Source organism: Anarrhichthys ocellatus, unplaced genomic scaffold (genome assembly GCF_004355925.1).
Source record: "Anarrhichthys ocellatus isolate YVR2014 unplaced genomic scaffold, GSC_Weel_1.0 scaffold1, whole genome shotgun sequence".
Lineage (NCBI taxonomy): Eukaryota > Metazoa > Chordata > Actinopteri > Perciformes > Anarhichadidae > Anarrhichthys > Anarrhichthys ocellatus.
Genome location: NW_022280031.1, coordinates 1,346,378 through 1,370,122, shown reverse-complemented (window position 1 = coordinate 1,370,122; position 23,745 = coordinate 1,346,378). Strand labels below are relative to the sequence as shown.

The 23,745-nt window shown below is 40.6% G+C and overlaps 1 protein-coding gene across 3 annotated transcripts in view; it reads left to right on the top strand.

The window, feature by feature from the left end:
* tox2 (TOX high mobility group box family member 2) overlaps positions 1-13,259 on the top strand; it is an 86,867-nt gene extending 73,608 nt beyond the window's left edge. Inside the window, exons 5-10 of one of the 3 annotated variants that reach the window (XM_031853273.1) lie at positions 1,140-1,406; positions 2,499-2,729; positions 8,083-8,163; positions 10,733-11,134; positions 11,219-11,361; positions 12,104-13,259. In XM_031853273.1, the coding sequence (XP_031709133.1) occupies positions 1,140-1,406; positions 2,499-2,729; positions 8,083-8,163; positions 10,733-11,134; positions 11,219-11,361; positions 12,104-12,146 (1,167 nt within the window). In that variant the 3' untranslated portion in view covers positions 12,147-13,259. Of the gene's footprint in view, positions 1-1,139; positions 1,407-2,486; positions 2,730-8,082; positions 8,164-10,732; positions 11,135-11,218; positions 11,362-12,103 lie in introns of all 3 variants that reach the window. The other 2 variants (XM_031853265.1, XM_031853284.1) reach the window with 2 other exon arrangements.
* Positions 13,260-23,745: the final 10,486 nt, after the last annotated feature.

The window sequence follows — 23,745 nt, the reverse complement described above, 5'->3', positions numbered from 1 at the left end:
AGAACACAACATTGACATATTATCACCTTCAATAATGAGCTTGTTAGCAAACAGTTGCTCATCTTACACATATAAGTAATATTAGCATTCATTTAGAAGCTTATCTCTGACCATCTGATGAATTTAAATCTCATATTCACTCTCATTTTAGCTCCTTTTTTGGTCTCCACCAACTCCTGAGAAAGGTATCTGGGTCTTCAGCTGATAAATGCTCCACTATGTTCACCAGCTAGTTGCTAACTGGCTACTATTTGGTGTTAAGCAGGTAGTGTACAGTAAACCTTTGCCTTCTGTGGACTGTGAGAGTCTCACACTATGAAAGCACTAAGAATTAACCAAAATAGTAAAGTTCTTGGTCAGAAGAAAACAAATAAAGAGTTTAAAGGACTTTAAAACACTTGTATATCTGAGGGGAGTCTCTGTAGCTTCAACTCTACAAGTTGTCATGTGATCTATATAAAAATGCTGCTTATAGTAGCTGCTCTCAATAGTTGTCCCTTCTTCTAGTTTGTGTTTTGACAATGATTTTCAAATAATTTTTACTTCAAAAAATGGCATCTCTAAAAGGGTATGTTTGGGTCACATTTGCTTGATTGACCCATCACAGCGAGCCCTGTTGTCTGCTGCTCTCATCAGATTCCATCCAGCTCCAACTCACTGAAAATTTAGATTTTCTGGCTCCCTACTTTTAGTAGGTATATGTACCAACAGTGAACGAGAACAGTCTGAGAGATTTCATGTTCTTAGTTTTTTAGAGGGATATTTAGCTCATTAACCGCCTTGCTCCCAATATTCTAATGTGTAAAGGTCAGTTGTGCCAAAAAGCAATCAATAAAATTGGCCACAAGTTGGAAAATAGTGCCTGTTACTGTCTTGACAAAATACTGTTGCAAATGAAAAGAGAAGCTTTCTAACCACCAGCCTCAGTTTAACAATGAGACCTTTTTTGTCTGTCTAGCTTTTTTCTTTTGCGTCCCTCATTACAACACGTCTAAAAAGTAGTTTTTGGTCTTACTTTCTCAAATTTGAAAATGTCATCTCCACTCTTCCAAGTCTTTGCATATTTGGCTAATTGGCGAACTTTTATTACTTTGAGTAGAGGAGAAGATGGTAAAGCTGGTGTTCTTCTCTCACCCCAGATGCAGGAGATGGCTTTGCACCACCACCAACAGCAACACCATCACCAGCACCCAGATGGCTCTCATTATGACCCCGCCCGTAACCACCCCCTGATAAACCGCTCACCTCCGATACTCCCCAACCCCATGAGTGCACTGACCCAGCTAAACCCTCAGGTCAGCAGGAGTGCACTGCCTCATGGTTCCCCTTCACCTCCGGGAAGTAAATCGGCCACACCCTCCCCCTCAAGCTCCAATCAGGAGGAGGAGACTGATCCTCATTCGAAGGTACTGATGTAGTGACGCTTGACTGGCTTGTAGTAGTGGAGTAGGAGGCGAGGGGCTTGGCAGTTCTTCTCAGAGATGGTTTGCATGCAGAGTGTTGAGCCTAAACGGGAATTCAGGGGTGCTTTTGCTTTTCATTGGGTTGGGTGGAAAACTGGCATGGTTGCAAAATGTTGCTGCTGAGAGGAACTGAAGCCATTTTTTCTGCATGTAATGGTGTGGTGGAGTGTGGTGTCACATTTGAAAAGAGAATTGACTTGAAATATTGACTTCTTGATTGAATGTTGTCAGTCATATCTTATTTGGTCAATGGAGTTACAATCTGGTTTGAAAACTACTACTCTTTCATTTCAATCACTCATTCGTTTAAATAAGAAGAGAAGGACACTTGTTTCGATTTGTTTGATTTATGTAAATCTGCTTTCATAAATTGCCCACAAACCAATGTCTCTGTGGAATTGCTTCGTTTCTATCAGAGGAATGTGAATGAGTGTATAATTGAATGGGCCACATCCACAGTGTTTCAGATTCATCGGTGTATTTAAATGCTAGCTTTTTCTTTAGTTAAAGAAAAAATATATATATTTATCCCTGCATATACATCTGTGCTGTGCCTCTCACTGTTTGTGTGAATAAAAAGGATTACCATCACTCCTATCAGTAAGTAATTCCATTTGCTCTCTCCAGTTCACTCTGAGACCACTTCAAAGCCGGAGCAGTTACAGCAGGCAGTTTAAAATTCCTTTCACCCCCATAGCATGAAAAGTCAGAATTTATGACTTGCTCAACAACTGAAAAATAAAGATTTGAAAAGGTTTGATAAATTGAACTAACAGATGTTATTTTTGACAAAGTAAGGCAGAAAAGAACTGCCAATCAGTGTCGGTGTCAAAGTGTTACTGTCAGTAAAGCGTTGCTGCAATATTCAAACGCTGACTAACAGAGAGCTTGAGTTATGCATTTAACGAGGTTTACATGCTTCACTTGGACCCAATGTCAGAGATGCAATTATTCACTCCAGTTGAATTGGTAGCTGTCGTTTCTGCAGTGTCAATAAGTCGTTTTGTTTTTTGTGTGCTTCTGATGGTCTTCCAGATCACGGGCGAGAAGCGGCCGTCTTCAGAGATGATGAAGCCCAAGCCCAAACCCCAAAAAAAGAAGAAGAAGAAGGATCCCAATGAGCCCACAAAGCCCGTGTCAGCCTATGCCTTGTTCTTCAGAGACACCCAGGCAGCCATTAAAGGACAGAATCCCAACGCCACCTTTGGAGACGTATCCAAGATAGTGGCCTCCATGTGGGACGGATTGGGAGAGGAGCAGAAACAGGTAGATTGATATTGTGTACACGTACACTCAGATTACGGGAAATTGACTGTTGATCGATCTTTGTACTTAAAGCAGGACTATTTAACGTATGAAAGAAGGGTTTGGCAACGTGTGCTCAGCTTAACAAAACGCTGTGAATACAACACTGACATTACATTACATTACCTAATTATCATCTTTTAAGTTGAAATAGGGAACTTGGTAGCAAATGTATCCAGCAAATTACTGAGCAAGATTAACATTCATTTGGAGTTGTGTGTCTGGCCACCTGGCCAATACAAGTCCAACATTCATTGTCCTTTTATCTCTGTTTTTGGACTCTGCCAACTCCACAAGGGAAATATTTAGTTGCTCCGCTACGTTCACCAGCTAGTTGCTAACTTTATCTGAAGATAGAAAACAGTGGGTTTTTAGAACAACTGCCTGCTGCAGCCGAAAACAACACTGAGTCCAGCCTCGTTGTGGGGCCCATTCACATGAAAGGAGCAAATAACTCTGGATTTTGCGAATAGTGCATTTTGCTAATAGTGCATTTTACAACTTTGATGTCCGAGGACCGAATTAAATAAGGGCTTCAGGACTTTATATGGGGAAGTTGATTCACCTCAAAAATGATCTGTTGATTTACAGATGTTTATTCCCAACGCAAGTCTTTGGGAAAAAAGGCTTTTTTTGGCCCCATGGCATCACGTGACGAACCCGGAAGTTGTAATTCCACCGTTTGGCCACTATTTCCAATTTGCTTTAAAACCTAGCACTCTTTCAGGGAGCTTGCTGTAAGAGCAAAAAGAGTGAACCAAAACAGGAACACCACAACGTGGAGCCCTGAGACGCTGTAAAGCGTCGTAGAGCTTCATAGAGGAGGGGAACTGCGAAGTACTCTGTGACTGTATCCCTAAGACTTACCCATTTTACGTATCATGTGATCTATTGTTGATGACACTTTTTGCCAGTCAAATGTAAGTTGCTAGCATGAAATTAGTGTAAACCCGCTCCACTACTAAATGTTTAGGTTGTGGTCATGCAACTTCACAGGTCAGGTTCACCACAAACACTGTGAACTCCGCAGAGAATCCACAGGTTGTCGAGTCTCGCTGTAGTAACACACGGGGCAAACTGATCTATGTATCTGTCATGCGACAACTAAAATTTAACGACATGGCTTGCAGCTCTGGTATTGCTTGTTACAATATTATGTCCTTCTGACTAGTTAATATGGCTACCTGGCAGGTAGCCAGTCAGAAAGTTTTAACAGAAAGTGCAGTCCTGTTAAATTATTTGTACAAGCATTGGAGCGTCCTTCATATAACATGATCTAGCACATACATTTTACCCAGAAAACATGGGTATGATCAAGCTATCGATGTCAAAAGTGTATTACCAACCTTATTTGTTTCTTGTATGCTAAAACTGCATAATAATATGTATTTAAGAATATATATATATATATATATATATATATATATATATATATATATTGAAAGAAGTGAAAAGTGTGTTGCCATCAGCAGTGTAGACATATTTCCCTGAACATTTTTCAAGAGTCTATTTTATTTTATGACCCGACGTGTGCAAATGGAACCGCATTAACATTTACTGCACTTTAGAGCATTTCCACCCGCCGCATTTTCTATTTCATTTTAGCATTTCTAAACCAACAAAGTCAAAGAAATAGACTAGATGTGTTTTTTGGTAACAAATGATGGTTGTGAAATGAATGGAAAACGAGACAGTCTGATGACCATGCGCAGGCTCATATTTTTAGAATATCCAGTCAGGGCGCAGCCTATTGGGTGTCAAATAAAAGCACCTGTCTCCATGACAAAGTGCAGCCCATTCTCCTCAGCCCCAGCCACCGTCGACTAGACCCCCATCTAGCATGCGTGTGTTTTTTCTCCCACCAAACCTACCTCATACGCTGGACTTTGGAGGCCGTCTGTCCCTTTTATTTGCAGTTAATTTTTGCCGCCTTCACCGGGGCTCTTCACCATGAATCTTCATTTCGCCGCTGACACCCTTGAATGTGAATTCCTCATTTCCTGTCCTTTTATTTATATCTGTTGCCTGGTGATTTGATCATGCTGCGAATACAAGATTAGCAATTGCCTTGTCCTTGGTTTTGCCTCAAGGACATCTGCTCCTGAAATGTTATTGTTTGTGCTTCTTAACCCTTTGTGTCCTGGCTTCCTTTCCACCTTAGATTTTGCACTGTAGATGCAATGCTCTCTCTCTCTCTCTCTCTCTCTCTCTCTCTCTCTCTCTCTCTCTCCTCCTAAATGCATTTGTCCTGCTCAGTATTACCTGGGAACAGAGATGAAACTAACAAAAGGGCAGTTCCACCATTTAAAAACATCCATTTAGTGTGCCATTCCACCGCAGATTTTTTGATTTGTTTGTGCATTTATGTGTTTAATCAAACGTGTCACCTCGCAAGACACATAATTAACGCGAGGTAATGATGTCATGATGGAATGAAATGTAGGACCCTGTCTGGGCAATAACACTGTGATTGCTCTAATTATTCTCTGTGACTAACACTGTCACTTATTCCTGCACAACAAATGCATAAACTTGATAACCGTGTATTTTACAGAGTGTAACCATGTTAATAGTCATTAAAGATATTAAAATGTCTGTCTTCGGTCTGACCAACACATTAAAGCATGCAGTAGCCACAACTGCTGACCAGTAATGTTCAGGTGAAATACATCGAGGATGAAAGCTCTTGGTGCCAGGGTCTCATACCTAAAACATTTTCTATCTCTGCCTGCTCTGGGCCTGTTGATGTATGTGCCGTTATGTCTTTTCTCTTCGTTCTTTTTCCAACATCGGCTGTCACGTCATCTCTATAGGACCGATGAGGTGTGTTCTATAATGTCACAGTCAGACCCTCTGGAGCCATGCAAGAGCACAAGAATGTAAACACAAGCCTTCCCCTACACACAGCTTTGTTTTAACTAGAACGTGGCCCCTGTTTCCAATTACCTATGGTACTTCTCAGACGCACCATGCAGCAGAATTCACATAAATGGATTGAAGGCGGCATGTTTTATTGCTGTATTTTATTGAAGAAACGATCAGAAGTGTCATTGTTTTGATTTGTGTTCCTTTTGCGATTCTTGTTTGTTTTTTTTAGCTTCAGTGTGCATTTTCCCCACTTTGATAGCGTTGTTGTGTATTCTCCAGTGTCACCCTTGAGTTTGGTAGAACAAAGTTTTTTTTATTCTTTATTCATGTTTGTGTTTATAGTTTCCTTTTTATTAATATGTTTTCAGATGCCTGCATGCTTTACAGCGTTATTTAATTCCCGAAGGCCTTTGTTTTATAGCGCAAGATCAATGCGTTCATTGGGCTGCATTATTCCTCAAGGTGACTACATGTTAAAGCTGCCCCAGAAACACAAAAGAACATTTTTCTTGTTTTTGTTATTTAAGATTAAGATCAATTTTCCGGCGTTTTTTTTTTGTTTTGTTTTTTTTACAGCAGTGGGGAGTAACAGTGATAATGGAGTTGGGTAGGAGGGAGGAGATGCCTTAGCTGTATTTAATTGACTCTGCTGTGTTGGAGTTGTGTGAAAAGGACAGAAATAGAAGGAAAAGAACTCTGTCGCTTTATTTAAACTGCATACTTTGCTATCAAACTCCTTCTATTGGCTGAGTTTTAGCATCTATCAATAATTTGTATCGATTTTTTATTCAGTTTTCTGCCTCTTTGTCGAGCTTCAAAATACACTTATATGCTTTTCTGTGTCTTTTTTTAATGTTTAACTTTCTTTTTCTCACCTCTCCTCTTCTCTCCACTTCCTCCTCCTCCTCCTCTCACCGGTCGCTCGGCTTTTCGGTCGTCGTGGTAATCACTCCCTTCAGTGTCAGCAGGGTGCGGAGTTATTGTCTTCTGTAATTAACTGGTTATCAAACAAGAACATTTCATTAAGGTACAATTAGGGGCTAATTCAGGCGGGACACCTCTGTGTCAGGATTACGATGGAGGCATATGCTCTCCCCTTGCAGCTTTGTTATTTTTAATTCATACTGACCTGCAGCCTCTGACGGCTTCAATTGCTAATGAATCCACTCACTTTGGAATAATTAGACATCCTTAGGCATGGTAATTTATTTAAAAGTATCCGTCGTTGCGCGAATCATTAGCTGTGTTAAATTGATTTGAAATTAAAGCTGCTGGGAGAAGTTTGGGGTTCATTAAAGAGGCAGCCATGGCTCTATCAATATTTAAAGGGGTGAGGGGTAAGGTTGTCAGGTTTTTTTTAGGTTTTTTTTACAAGAACTGTATTTTATTTCTTAATGGGGATTATCTGTTTGTATTATGAAAGTCTGCGGTGTATTCCTGTATTTTGTACTTCCTAAGTCAATGCAGTCTTGTTCCAAAATACCTGAATGTATATGATGGAAGGGAAATAACAACAATATTGTAAAAAGGAATGAGTGAGAGGATAAACATCATCTCTTTAAGCAAGAGATTGTATCCGTCTTCATCCCAGTTTGTTTGCTGTTCTGTGTGCATGTCTGTTTGTTTATGACTGTATGTGTTAGCAGCTGCCAGCCTTTGTGCATTTGGCAACCCATGAATGCTTAATGGTTATTCTACCCCACCTCTTTGAAAGAAATGACCCCGTCCATGGAGCCACAGACTGTCTCACACTGAGGATCAGTAATTACCCGCTGCATTCAAACACACGTTCTCCTTCATATTAAAATGCTCCAGAGAGGAGCTGAGATCTGAGTCTTCCTCATCGATTTAAGGGTGGACTTTTTGCGACTTGTTTTTCCCCGCATCAAAAGGCGGTGGCAGCTATGAAAAACCCGTGAGTGACATGTGATGACATTAACTTGAATTCCCTGTCTTAACGCATCATTTGAGGTTTATTCAGAAGGCTTGAGATTGCCTCTTTACTAACGCTGTTTTGAATTATTTTATCCCCCCCCTCCTCCTCGTCTGAATGATTTGCTGGGACATCAGCTCTGATTAAGAGATGAGCAACAGCCTTAATAGAGGAAGAGGCTGGAAAGCAACGCACAAAATGACAAACAGCTTCTCGTTGCTCCTTTAGCGTCGTAATATTTCAAACTCCATTTTCACATTGTTGCATTGTTGTTTGAAGGAATAAATGATTGAAATGCAGCAACACCATGCATATGGCCAAATCTCCTTCACTTGATAAATGTGCGGAATGAGTTTTCCGTCACAGAGCTCACTGCTGGGTCACACAATCACACCATGACTCCCAAAATCTCATCCACATCAGTCACTGTGGGCCACTGGGTCATTTTAGCCTTTGGCATCACCTTGTAATCAATCGTTGTTGTTGTTGTTGTTGTTGTGTTTGCTCCTGCAGAACTACAAGAGGAAAACAGAGGCTGCTAAGAAGGAGTACCTGAAAGCCCTCGCCGCCTACAGAGCCAGTCTGGTTTCCAAGGTAACCACGGGGGTCACATCTTTGATATACATGGGTCAGCAGCGATATAAGGGATGATAAATTAGACAGAGAATTCCTCTCACTCTTATTCCATGGAAAGGGTCCACTTGCAGCACTGAAGGGTCAGTATGTTTGTGCATGTGTGTCTGTGTGTGTGTGTGTGTGTGTGTGTGTGTGAGAGAGGAAGAGAGAGAGAGAGTGTGTGTGTGTGTGTGTGTGTGTTTGTGTGTGTTCTCAGAGGAGAACAGTGAAAATTAGGTCTCAAACACACCCAATTTGCAACCTGGGGAGAAATGAAATAAGTAACCGTACACGTCTGTGTGTGTGCGCGCTCATCATTGGGCACATGTAAGAACAGAAGTGGGCATTACGTATCATTTGCTGTCCTCCTGGTGTTTCTGTCCTCCCTGATGGGCCACTAATGTGTTAGCTGAGGTTCGCTCACACCTACTGCTCACTCTTTGCTGCAGTTTACTCCTGTTTAGACCAGAACGTAAACACCTTTCTAGCCGCGTTTGTCCAAAAAAAAACGTGCCCGAAAGTTATATTTTTATAAAAAGATGATGTCATATGTTCACCAAACTCTTCGTACATCTGCAAAGCTTACACAATAGTTATCTCGAGCGCACAGGGGTGTTTCAATCTGTTGGTGCACTGCGTTTCATTTCAGTGTTTCGGCATTGTTTTCGTAACACAACTCTAAATTGCATTAGCATATACCAAGCTCCTCCTCTTCCCCCTCGCTCTTCCCAGTCCTCCTTCCTCCCCTCCGCGCAGCGCCGCACTTCCTCTCATGCTCATGGGCCGAAAACAAGCACCTTGATTAAGGCATGAATAGTTAATTCATCAGCCTCTTCACTGTGGCATACTTTCAACTAAAAAGACTATTCTCATCTCTTGTCTTTGCTGCAATTAGACATTCATGTCAGGGCTCCCATACAGAGGCCTGATTGATACTATATGTCGCTAGATTGCCAGTCAAAAAAGTGACAGCCAATCTGAATGCAGGGCTGAATCTCATGATTCAACGCGACTTTCTTTTTTAATTACCAATGAAGGAGTCTTTACAAAGTGAATTGGGACGGGTGGAATTGGAGGTAATTGGAGTGTCATTTGGAGGATTCACATCTTCAGAGTGCACCTGTTGCCTTTTTGTTTTGTGACGCATGTCAGTTTGTTTGGGAGGAGAGGAAAAAACAAAAGTGTGATTGCTTCCCACTGTATGTCATGGCACTTCTCTTGTGTTCATTTGAATCCAAGAGCTCCCATATGCAGAATGTGATTCATAAAGTCCAAATGAAAAAAAATAAAAAGATTACACAAATGTTTTAATCCTCGCAAACTTTAATTTAAACACACACACTCTTTATATGTTTCCTCGGATGGATATAAAATCATGCAATACATCACCCTACCCTAAAATTACCCCTTAGAATAAAATATGATGAAACAAATCACACCCATCCTCTCGTGCTTTTCCTTCTCCCTTCACACCATTTCTTCAGTTTTTCATTTTCCACTTGACCCTGCAAATATATCTGACCCTCTCTTTTATCCATCCCTCCGTCCCGTTCCATTGATTATTTCATGGGTTCAGAGGAATGGATGTGAGCCACTACTAAATAGCAGACCACCACACATCACTCCAGACCGTTTGACAGCTAATGAGAAACACTGGATGTACGTATTTCATACATACACCACCTCATAAAAGAAAGGGAGATGTGTGTGTGTCGGGTCTCACAGCATCAACAGGGGTCTGTGTGAAATAAATAAAGAGAGGAGCAACAGAGCGGCGACCGTGTTTAGCATTAGCCGCAATGGCTACACATACTTTAATTTCTTTAGATAATGAATAGTATAGATAAGTGCACTCTGTTACAAAACTACCATTTAAAACCACATTTTCACAACAAATGTAAGTTTCTTGGAAGAGGAGCCATGACACTTTTCAATTTATTTCATGAAGTTGTTTGGATAATTGCCTTTGAATTTGAATTTGCCAATATCAGCTGCTCTTTTGCTTCATTGACATATTGTTCTGAAAATTTGAGGAGGCGCAAAGAATTGTGGGACATTTAGTCACTATCAGCTATTGTATGCGTGTTCATATTGATCTCAAAATATATTTGCATACTAATTAGTATGTATCATTTTCACACTATTAGTACATATTATAAGCAAATTAGAGACAATGCTGCTGCTTGCAGTGCAAAACTACAATAATTTACACCAAAAAGGAAATGAGACAAATTTTAGATCTGCATTTCAATATGTTGAGTATTCAATTCATATGTAGTGGTAACATTGTACTCATCGAAGAAGTTGCTGAGATCTGGGAACATGGCAATATCAATATCAAGTCACACAGGACAAACAATATAAACTCTCCACATTCAGGTTGTAAACAGTTCAGCCAGTTTATCTAAATCATTTTATTTGGAGGTAAGCACACAAAATGTCATTGCACAATGATAACTATAAACAAGAATAATATCCACGTTGCAATAAGCTGTTATGTATTGTAACAATGAGTGTAACCACTTTCCTTCTCCTCCGTCCACTCTAGACGTATAATGATCCCGTGGAGACAAAAACAAGCCAGGCTTCTCCACACATGATGCCAGCGAACCCGCCCCTGTATAGCGTGCCACCTCCCCCCCAGTCGTCGTCGCCCTACCTGGGGCACGGGGCCTTCCCTCTCACCGACCTGCAGAGCTACGCAGGACACGCCCCTCGCCACGCCCTGTCGCAGACGCTCAGCCAATCGCAGATGCTGCCAAGCATTAGTGCCTCTCCCCCTTCCTCCTTCCAGATCAGCCCACCCCTGCACCCCCACCAGCAGCTCTCCCTGCACCAGAGCTCGCTCCTCAACCAGCCTATCCGCATGCAGCAGGTCCAGTCCCAGCCAATCATCTCTCACCAGATGGGGCTGCAGGCCTCTCTTCACTCCCCACCTCCTGGGCAGCAGGTATAGCATCAAACAGAGACACGCTCCATTCTAAGGAATAGTTTATACTTTAAGATGTTGACTTAACTTTCTTTCTTTCTCCAGGGGTTTTCCCACCTCCAGTCAGAATATCAGAAGAGTATTGGGGGTTCCCAGTCTCCAGGAGCCCCTGGCCCAGGTCCTGGAGGGGCTCAGAGCCATGACTGGGACAGTGAATACTGCAATCGGGAGTGTGGCAACCACTGCAGGTCAGTTGAGACAGAGGAGACTGTTTTTATTTGCTTCCCCGGGTCTGTTTTCCGCAATAACCTATGCCACTGCATCACATCTAATCTCATAGTCTTGAAGGACATTTTGAATGGAGACAAATTCACTGAATTCAACCAAATGGACATTTTCCTTTGCTGTTTGATGCGTTTACTCAAACTAAATAAATATATATATATATATACGAAGTAAATGCCAAGAGTTTTCCAGGTTTGTCAGATAGATATAGTCCAATTCAAATCTTAGACCAGAGCTCCCTGAGAAACAAGCATATATCTTGTCAGACGTCTTTCCCACTGCTTTCACAATATAAGTGTTGAAAATTGTCAGCTCAGTTCCAGTGAGACAGGCGAGACAGCTGGAGAGGTAATGGTGAGATAATAGAGCTTGTCATGTGTTTGTCAGACAGCAGTAAAAAAACAGATGTTCCTTACACAAGTTTTCACTGTTATTGTGCTAAACGGTTTGGCAGGCGGCGGAGTCCTGCAGCACGGGAAGATATTCAGAGGTCGTGCCAAAGTACGAGGACATGTTTCGTTTAATTTGCAGGCTTTAGTTCGAGGAAGGTAGAAGTAACAAGAATGGGCTTAAATTGTGGGCATTAAAAGTATCTGCAATTTGAGAAAAATATACCTCCTTTTGTGCTTGAAGCCTTCTTCTCTTCACCGTTGTGTCTTTTGTTCGTCATCTAACCTGGGCTTCTGTTTTTTTGTTTCTCTCCAGTGGCAGCATGATTGGCAGGGACAAGCCACTCTACCTCACCTGAAACTGAAGATCATGCTCGGTCGACAAATACGACACAGAGAAGTCTCCTCTCACCCCACATCCCCCTCGCCCCTCTCCCCTCAACCCTCTTCTGACGCACGCACACTTACACACAGTCTCAACATACAATAAGATGCATTCATATACAAACACTCTCACACACACACACACACGCCGCCTCCCAAACCAACACCACCACCAACACCTTTTTTTTGTCAATGTAATGATTATTTCTTTCAGTTTCTAGAAGAATTTGTGACCAGAGTTTTTTGACTAGATGACTGCTGTCTGTACCACTTAATGTATTAGCAGTCCTCCTGCTGTTTAAAATTTGCCAAGCACTTATGAGGCCCCCCCTCCCTCCGGCTCCCACCCTCCTCTCTGAGTTGTGTGTCTATGGCAGCTCGGATACAGCCCGGGCTGTAGAGCACTCCTCTTCTGTGTCACCATCAAAGTCCCCTCAGGGACCCCATCCAGCTTTAATTAGAATAAGAAGAAGCAAAAATATATACTCTTTGACTTCTTTAATCATTTTAATTTCCTTTTGTGTTTTTTTTTTAATTTTCCTTTTTGTTGTTATTGTTTTATTTATTTCTGGCTTGCAAAACAGTTTTTTTTTTGCCAATAAGCGTCGGGCCCTGTACTGTAGAAAAATATTAACTTCTAGTAGGTTCAGCGCAGGCTTTGATGTTATGGTAGCTTTGCTTAAGGGCCTGCAGATTGATACAAAAAGCTTGGGTGGGGGAAAGAAACAAAACAAAAATAATCTTTTTTTAATATTAAAGACCTGTTGAGGTCTACTGAGCGGTCACAGTGTGATTGTAAATATCACTTTTATGGGATCAAATTGGGAATTGGAAGTCCAGATAGATTTGTTTCTTCTTTAATATTACATGTAAGTCATTTTGTGTGTGTGTGTGTGTGTGTGTGTGTGTGTGTGTGTGTGTGTGTGTGTGTGTGTGTGTGTGTCTGTCTGTCTGTCTGGACGTTAGAATGTACCCCATTCATGACGTGTGAAGTTGAGTGTGTATGTGCACAGACACACACTCCTGCGCAAGAGTGTGTCAGCGTTCGAGTGTCGAGTCTTTCTCGTGAATTTTAACAGCCGTGTTCAGCTGGATTTCAGAGGAGTATTTCACACTCTCGTTCTTGCATTAAATCTGTGCTCACTGGTGTGTTTTTTTTTCCAATAAAGTTCAATCTAAAACTGAATACACAATATGTGTCCTGCAGATCATTTATTTGGAAAGAGCCAGGTGAGAGATAGAGAGGGAAGAGATAGAAAGAGAGAAAGAAACGCCATGAGATAGAATGAGATATAATGTTGCGGTTGGAGGAAAAATAAAAGATATTGCTTTAAAATGCCCCCCCCTTCCCCCCACCTCCCTTTTCTTATTTTCTCTGACCATAATGTCAATTTTGTCTCCTCGACATGCACAAGTGAAGTAATGAAATATGTGAATGGAGCCATCACATCCACATTACAGTGATTTTTATAAGTTTCTACTTGGTGTTTGGTTGTGTTTATCTCATCTTTTTTAACTTTTTGTGTGATTAACAGAAATGCATTTTGCTGACAAAGACATCTGTATTTATCTCTTTACTGTTGCATAATTTCAGTTTTAGTTGTTACAGAACTATAACATTTTAAGTTGTGTAAAAAAAAAGCAAAAAAACCTGCCAATTGTAGTTATTTTATTTGTAAAGCCAGTAATGATAAATATTTTAAATGGTTATCAATATATTGTTTTTCCGCTAGTTATCCATCAGCCATTTATTTGACAGGTTTTCTTATTTATGAAAGAAATTAGATCACTTTTGCTTCTTACAATGGAGGTGTATTTTTATTCTTATTTTATTGTTCCATTTCCTTTGGTTTGATAAAAAATGATGATGATCACAACAATGATTTCTTTTTCTTTTTTACATTTTGGGTGCTGCTCCCTTCCCCCCCTTGCCAGCAGCACCTGTTTGTGTCACAATGCTTCTTTTATTTCAAACCTGCATAATAAAAAAAAGTTTAAAAGTGATCATTCCCTGCAGACTCCTTTTGTCTCTTCTTTTCTAATGAGATGATCACACATTTGTTTTCGTTTTTTAAGACATGATAATCGTTTCAAAGATCCACGAACACCCCCAACGTACCGAACCTTACAGTGTGTTTGCACTTAAGAGGGTCACATTTGTATCCTATATTTATTTTTAGCTCAGGACTTCAATGGCATTAGCTAATTAGCCGTGGATACAGAGTACGCCAGCCAGCGTGGATATTGCCAGTAAACTATCTTAACAAACAAGAGAGCAGATGCGAGAAGACGTTTGCGTTGCTTGTGAAAGTGGTGCATCGTAGGCGTCTAGTGTGAGATAAAGAGAACAGAGAAATGCAATGTGCACACAAACTCAGGCAAGCGTCCAAGTACTGATTTTACCCCAATTGCACACAAGTCTTCTTAGAGACTTTCTGAGAGAGAGAGACGGAGAGATTGAAATGGAACTGTCACGATCCCTCTATTCAATGTTTTATTCATTTTACGTCTGCCCGCCGTCTCTTCCTCAATAGTATTGAATTGGCAAATAGATCATTATTGGACAATTGGAGAACCTGCCACTTTGTGATATGACACACATTATATGAAAACCACAGTCATACATTCTTAATACAATGCAATATAAAAGAGGCTTTGGGTGCTGCCACACAGCACTGTCTGTGCCTTTTGTGTGCGCAGTCATGTGTTTGTATGAATAGCTGTGTGGTTTTTTTCTGTGTTTGGGTGTTGTCTCCCCTCTCTAGCTGCAGTTATATTCGTGCGTACATGGTAACAATATCTTATTTCCTTTACTACATATTCCCTCTGCTATACACATATGTATGTGCCGGCAGTCATTATTTCTGTAGTAAATACTGCGAGAAGACAGTATCGCTTTGACACTCCCGTCAGCGCCCTTAATCCCGTCTCTCGTCTCTCGTCTCAGAGTCAAAGTCATGAGGCCGACAGAGAATGAAAAGCTACAATTTATAGTGGAGGACGCCATTGAGAAGCGGTGAATGCAGCGGTGTTGTTGGATAGCAGAGAATCCAAAAGACCAGCGATGGCATCAGTAATAACAGGCTGGTTGACAAAGACAAGGTCGATGCGGTATCCATCTAGAGAGAGAAATAAAAGTGATGCAAAACCACTGAAAACTCACTGTTTCATACTGAATCAAAAGTGCAACAACTTAATGAAAGATTTCTATGTGTGTGATTTTTTATATATTATTAATGCTCTGACATTGATGCAGGTTAATTTATCAGCCCGGCAAGATTAATTCATGAAAACGAGCCTTTATCAAATCCAAATGAAATTTAAATGAGTCACCTCAGCACTATTTTGTGTTCCCTTTTGGTCTAATGTGTTTAATATGCTCTTCAGGCAACATTTAATAAGTAAAACAGAGATTTTATTCTGTCCATGAGGAGCTTTCATTTAACCAAAACATTTATTGAGGTTTAATTAATGATGAAAGAAGTGTCCAGTGTCCTTAAAATTAAATATTTGATCCAAATGTTGGATTCAACGACTCAGTAAAACAAAGCAAATTCTGCTAAAATGTTTGTCAGTGCTGGAATCTGTCTGCCTGACTGCCAGATTATCATTTATTTCTTTAGATGTTTATTTAAGTATGCAACTGAATAAAGATGCAACCATGCATGTACAACAGGTTGCGCATGTTTGTAGACGATGAATCTGAGGTCAACCTCAGCGTGTGTGAGTCTTCGTCTGTGGAGTCGCTCAGCTAACGGTGGAACATTTCCATCACCGGCAGGCTCGTAAGATCCACCCTGTCAAAAGCGAATTGTTCTCTTAAAAATGTACTTTTATTTGCTGCATGTTGTGGTGGAGCAATGCAAGATCACAGTTCAAGTGAGCGTGAATATAAATATGGTTAATCTGAGAACATGAGACAACTACGGAGCTGGAGCTTATCAGTCCTTTGGAAGTGGTGCAGGCCAGAAGGTCAGTGCTGTGGGTGAACTAAAGGCAGAGAGCACCAAACACAGCAGGCTGTTCACAGACCAGCTAATGTAGCATACAGGCAAAACATTTCAGTTGCAACCTCTGTGCTGCGGTGGAGCATCAAGCAGCAGGAAATGTGGGTGGTTTTAACAAGAAATGGGTTTCGCTTTGTTCAGAATCAGTTGGGGTTTCTATTTTTTTTGTGCTGACTCTACTGCACATAATGAACTAGTACATTAACAACAAGACAATATAGCTGATCTTTGCATTAAATATTACAATCGTCCAGAATTAATTCCGCATTACTTTTAATTTAACAATTTAGCAAACATTTATATTTGTTGAAGACCTCTTTGTGGAACCTTCGAGCTGCAGCTTGCATACTAACTGCAAAAAAACCAGAAGGAAACAAGGGGTGACAAAATATAACACATAGGACATAAAACGTGAGGCACAAAGCACACTTGTGGTTTCACACCTGTAGATGTTTACGTAATCCAGCGTCGTTATGCTATGCCAGTTTTGACAGCCACCAGGTACTGCCTGCTGAGGTCAAATTGTGTCCATTTCCTGTATTTCTGATAATAAAAATGTTTGGTTAAAAGTGGTTGCATTGTCTTTTAAAGAACAAGGGCTGCAAATTTTTTTGACACAGAAAGCTCCCCTGGGACTCATTGTGAAACATCAGGTGATGAAGAATTTTTCTTTATGACTGGATTAAACCAAATTTGAATGTCTAAATAATCAATTTGGTTTCTTTTTTTTCACACACTGCGGGGTCATAAAAAAAGTGACGCAAATACCAACACGTTCTCACTCCCAACTCATCACATACAGCAGACGCTTGGTCGGCACCCCGTGCCATCACTTTGTAACACACCGGAGAACCCTTCAGCATCACTTTTCAAGGTGCAGGGTAGTCCGGTCGACTTCAACACGTGGTTAACGTTGTATGTGACGTAAGTTATTTACGTTACTCAACTTAAGTACGTTGGTTTGTTTTAGCGATCAAAACTTGGTTAGGTTAAGGGAAAGATCATGGTTTAGGTTAAGATAAGTGTGACGTAACTTAAAGGGAAACGTTGTTGATTTACAAGCGGCTTCATATCGTTGCAATACAATGTCATCCGGCAGCCTTTTGCCGGCAGGTGAGCGGGGAGCTGTGGGTGCCGGTAACACGGAGGGATGCCCAACATTCATTTGCACATACCACCCACATTGCAACAATCCCAAATCATCAGTTTCCCTTCAAGACGATGACTCCCAAAATGATATAAATGTTAGAGACTAGGCCTACCATTGCCTAACATTCATTGAGGAACCAGCAAAAACATGAACATGTGGCCTTACAAATGCCATACCCAACTTCAGATACTACATTTAATACTATTGCTTTACATGTTTTAAATACATAAAAACATAAAACACAGAAATGTTAAATGATAAGCAAAAACTACATATTTCCTTTTCTTTCTAAGCTCTCTTTCAGCAGATTTTCTTTTGCCTTACTTGGAATAGAGAGTGACGTGAACAGGCTGATATTGCACTTTTGATCTTTATGGACATGTGGAAATTGGGGTTGAGAGAGAACATTAAGCAAATGGTGGCTGGAAGAGAGACTTGTTTGATAAGAAGTCTCCCTCTCATTTGGCTGTGGGCTGTACGGGGGCAGGAGCCTTCATCCCTGAAGAGAAAACCACTGTGTTCTCTGAGTAAGAGGTAAAATAACAGTGTCCCACATTTCTCCATCTCAGCAGTTCGTAAGTCTTGACTTGAAGTGGAGATGAGTCAGATTGAGAACCACACACATAACTATTTTCTCATCACCCCTGCAGTCGTGTGTGAAAGTCAGGTCTCTTTATGCCCTGGATCACCTCAAGACTGGAGCCACAAAAACGGGACCAGCCGTGTGCAGTCATTTCAGATGTTTGTTAAGCGCCACAGCTGCTCTATTTGAGCAATATCGCCCACACATGCTGCACCTTAGATCCTCCAATAATTGCACGTCGGGGAGAGTGTTAGAGAGAAATGATTGTGTTAGTGTAACAAGGTTCTGGTCCAGATGTTTGGGATTAAAGGCTTGTTATGAAAATACAAAATAGTTACACAGGAGGTAAGGTATTCGGCTCTGTCATGCACATGGCATGTAACACTATTTAAACAGGCTTGAAGATGAGATTGGAAAAGGATTCAGTTGAATACGGTGCAACATGTTGGCATGTTGTATAATAGACAGTCCTAGCATTTGGTTGGTGAAAAGGGTCCATGTTCTTAAAACCGGCACCATAGCAACCAAGCTGTGACACATGCTTTGCCAACATACAGTAAATGTAACTTCAAAATGCATTTTTACACTCGCACTCATTGCTGAGACACCCTGTGAAAAAGCATTGCTCCATTTACTCATTTAATTATCAAACACGATATTTAGGGAAACATTTATGAAAATAAAAGCATTTAATGGTTATTTGAAAATGTTCTTGCCTGTTTACCCCCAGACTGAATTATGAGATGTTGCTGTTTGTTTATTCACTCATAGCAGCAAAGTGCAACTAATTACTTCTAGTGCAGGAAAAGATGTTACAGCTATTTCATTTGTGCAGAGAAACCAATCAATTTTTCCAATGCTGTGGCAAATATGGTTATAAAAATGATACATATTGCTTCAGAGGAAATCTTTCTATTGACAGCATACAAACAAAAGACCATTCAAAAATGGTTCAGACGTGCCAACACCAAAAATGAAACAGAATTTTGCCAAGTAAACAGGAAGACACGAGGGCTCGGTACAGGCTGTTAGCAAGCTAACATTAGCGCTCATAACACTAAATATTTCCCAGAATCTCTAGTCGTCTGCCTCAATAGAGCAGAAACTGCTGCACTGAGTTAGAACAAAGGAACCACGCAGCACAGTTTTTTGATATGGGCTTAAAGGAGATATTTCTTCATTAAGGTTGGCTTATGCTACTCCCGCTTGTAAAAATACTGAACCTCTTGAAGAAAAAAACTGAAAAATGAGAAGGCTAGCAGTGGCTAGTTGATACAACGGTCTGACCCTGAACACGTTTAGCTATCGCATGTTCTACTTTGACTATCAATGAACAGTTTATCCAGGAGGAATTTCAAATTAATTTGATGCAAAATGCAATAAACAATTTTTCACTCCAAATAAATTGTAAATTGTGCTAACTGTATTGTCCTATGCATATGGGGTCAGGTCAAATCTCTCTACAATTGTGTAAAGCTGAGCTGTCTGCGATGCTAGCTACTGCTAAATGCTATAAACGCTTTCTAGCTTTTTTGGCTTTGCCCTCCACTGTAAAGCTCCTGTGAACTTTGTTTCACTTGTTTTCCAAGATAAACTTTACATCCCTTTGAATTTACTCGGCAAAAATGAATCAATAAGTTATTTCCACCTAAGTACTATCAAAATGCAAACGTTTGTTTGGTAGCTATGCAGTAGAATCCGTTTCCACTTCCGCCGCGTAGGTGGAATGAGCTCCATATGACGTCGCAAACTTGCCAAGACTCTAAAGGCTGATTTCTTTTCTGTTTAAATAATATTGTCACATTCTTGGCATATTTAATATAACAGTTAATTTGAGTGCTAACTCCAAGTAGAGTGAAAACATTCTTTTCTTTCGTCACTGTGAGCTCCATTGTGTTTGACACACGGTATGTCAAGTATTTCTCCTTTTACGAATCATTGTGCTTATTTACCTGCAGATCCAGAATGCTTTGTGCTCGTCTGCAATTTCCACATTTCAAATCCGCCATGTCATTTCATCTTTAAGCCCTATCACTCTTCATTTATGTCCGTGAGATCAACTTTCTTTCTACCCAAGGGATATTTCTTTTTGTCAGGTGCTTTCTGCATTCATTAACAAATACACCAGAATCTCTACCTGGTATTTTTTGAGTTTTCTCTCTTTTTGTCTCTCATCCAAGTAATGATACTTTCTGTCACTCTAAAGGGTTTTCAATCAGTCTCCCTGGTTTTAAAGAAATGGACTGAAAAGGTTTGGAGGAGGTGAAAATGTGAATTGAATTCTAACTTGGGACTCAATTCAAAGGATCATCCCGGGCTAAATCATCGGCAGAGAGTACCCGGTGCTGACACGGGAACCCTGATGAAGGCCACATGGTAACAACGTGTGGCTTTTACGAATAAATATTACTTCTCAGTTAAAAGCCTTTAACTATTTTCTCAATGTTACGCATATATTCTTTAAATATTGTCAGCAGAAAACATCTTTGGCATCACCAAAGTTAGTAGGATCCATCCTCTGGGGGCCGCGAATATCTGAAATTTCACAGCAATCCATCCAGTAGTTGATATTTCAATCCACCGACAAGACCAAGATTATAAGAGACACGATACTAACATCACTAAAAAGACGATGTTCTTCAGTTTCATGAAACCCTCATTTGGACAACCTTGAAACAATCCCGAAGATGAAGACGCGGTGATGCATAAACCTCAGCTTCACTCACAGCCTCCAAAAACCTATTGATTGTTCTCTTCTCTCTGTCATATAAACGGTAAAATGCTAACATATGAACAGACCAATACTCCTTTACTGTGAACCATAAATTCATATTATACACACTGCAATTGTATCATTCATTAGTAACTTTAATTGCATTTGTTAACCGTGAGCCAGTAATGACTGAAATCCTGTTTTCTTCTCACACCCACATACATACAGCTCGCGGCCTCTTCTTTCTCCGCTTGTCAACCACAGATAATAAACACGAGAGAACATTCTGGAAAAAAACACTTTAATATGTTTCCTTTTTTTTTTTTAAATGGATCATCAAATTAATGGAAACTGCTCAATAACTGCTTCGGCGAGGAACGCTTCCCACCTAATTGAATTAGGGTTTTCATTTCTGTGATTTCTGTGTTTGTTTTTGGCAGCTGCCATCTGTTTGCCTGGGACCAGCTCTATTAATAAGCTATTCAGATTGAGATGGGGCTTTATTCCAGCAACTGTTTCTCACCTTCTCTCTCGCCCTCTCCCCCTCTCCCTCCCTCTCCCTCCCTCTCTCTCCCCCTCTCCCTCCCTCCCTCTCCCTCTCCCTCTCTCTCTCTCTCTCTCCTTTTCTCGCTTCCTCGCTCACTCAAATGATTGTCATGGAAATCATCAGAGGTGCCAAACCACAAACAAAAGAAAGAGCTTCAACATACCTGAGCCAAAAAGAACAGAACTGCAGTCTAATTATGATGGGAACAATTAAGACTGTGCATATTTATTGACAGGGGACTTCACACAGGAGCATATGCTCATGAATACCCAAAAATGAAGACAGGATGGGGTGGGGGTGGTGGTGGTGGATCTGAATGTCTATATGATGGTGTTGCTATGAAAAAAAAAACATTTCAACCCTAGAAGGCTGGTCGGCAATGCAAATGTACTATTTTATCATGGACTCAGTTTGTGCAATGTTTTGATGTAACACCTTTCTGAAAGCAATCTGGCCGATTTCCACTGCCTCAAACAAACGAAGATAAAAAACTTAAGTGTGCTCATCATCACCAGCTGCCAATATTAACCCCCATTGTCTCCCCCCCACCATTTTTAACCCCTTCTGTTGACAGCTACGGTCTCCTTTCAATGTTTCTAGAACAAGGAATTCCAATCTGGGCTTTGCTCAGTATTCTGATCACACGCCTCTCTCCTCCAGTAATACAAGTCTACTTTAAAATTCATAACTACATTTGGAAAGAATAAAAGGGTACCCTGATGGAATATTTCCAAGGAGCTTACTTGAGCGAAAATACAATTCGCTTTGGCATATTTAATAACCCTAACCTGGTCTTTAAGACATACAGTAGTAATAACAATATTACAAAAATACTGGTGACTGGAAAAAAAAAGAAATCCAAGCTATATGCCTTAGCATGAAATGAGTAGCAATAATTCCTGCCTCTAGGAAGAGGATGAGAGAACGATAGAGAGAATGAAAGAAAAAGGGGGGAAATGAATGAGACGAGAGATGGAGAGAAGCCTCGTCAGAGTTAGAAAGAGTCAGCTCAGCTCAACTCTCATTTTCTGCCTTTTTCTTCCTCTCTTCTTCTGCCTGGGAGGCAGTTTGAATTGAATCAAACAACCAAGATTGATTAAGCTTGGATGAATGACTTTCCAATGACACAGGACTCAGCTTTCGCCCTCGCCTCATCCCTCTGTACATATTTGACATGGTTATTGAGGAGTTGATGTGAAAGTGATTGCGCAGTTGATTCTTTTTGGATTCTGCGCAAGGTTGAAACGTTCTACCTCGACCGGCTCTTGTCGCCATTGTTCGTTTCCTTGAAAGTCCCCGTTTGATTCCTGTTGAATCCTGCTTTGATTCCAATGCCTCTCTGGGAAGAGAAGCACAATGAATAAGTGTGAGAAAATAGATAACATGCTCCTCCAATTGGAATATGAATTGCTCAGCTCGAGCTTTAGTATTAATCTCTTGCCCTCTTTCCTCTCTCTAGTCCTTTTGTGTTAAGTGGGAGAAGAAGAAAAAGACCGAGAGAGAGAGACAGAGGAAAAAAAAACTAGAAATAGAGTATTGAATATTGTGGGATGTCCTGTTCTGAATTAGGTCAGGACCAATCAAAGCTTAAATTCTCTCTCTCTCTCTCTCTCTCTCTCTCTCTCTCTCTCTCTCTCTCTCCCCCTCACTGAACACTCTCTTTGTGATTCCTCTGTATGGAGGGACAGAGACCCCTACTGTTTCTGAACATACATTAAAACCAGTCAGACCTCTCCTCCTTCAATAATCTACTGCCATCTGTCTGCGATGATACACACTGCAGTGTATGCTGTAACCAGGGTCCACAGCGTGCTGCTACATGTAATACACAGCCATGTCACAGACACCCTGTGTGGGACAATGACACCGCGGCATTTCTCTTACTCTTGGGCAGTAGTGGAAGAAGTATTTCGACCCTTAGTTGTTTGGCAATTTGCCAAGACAGCAGCTAAGATAGCTGTTGAGTTAGTTTATATATTGACGGTGTGCTTCCTTTTGATTTATTTTTGTATACACTCTTTTAGTTTTAGAAATATTGATTGCTTTTATAAATGCTCTCACAGAATGATGGAAGACAGACAGTGACTGTCAAGTTTAAATCCTGCTTGTGCTGTGTCAAACAATATTGAAAAAGTTGGTATCCTGTGCCATCTCAGGATGCTTCCTGCACAATTATTTAAGAGGACATTTTAATGTTGTCATTTAAAAAACACATATCAGCTTTCATTGATTGTTATTACAATAAAAATAACTGTTCATCTTTGTTTAATTTAATAGTTTAACAAATAATTTGACACAGTACAAATGATTAAAAATGAGAAGAGAATTTGTAAAAATGACAGACTGTAATTGGTTTAACTTTTAAAACACTGAACGTGTTTTAAAAGGGGGGGAAGAGAGAGCGAGAGCGAGAGAGAGAGAGAGAGAGAGAGAGAGAGAGAGAGACAGTTATGAAAACATTTTATTGACTACATGCAGCAACAGAGTGCAATAATAACCAGGTTTATTTGGTTGTAGTGCAGCAAATAAGAAGACTGTACCACTTTTCAATGGTGTTTTGTTCATTTACTCCTG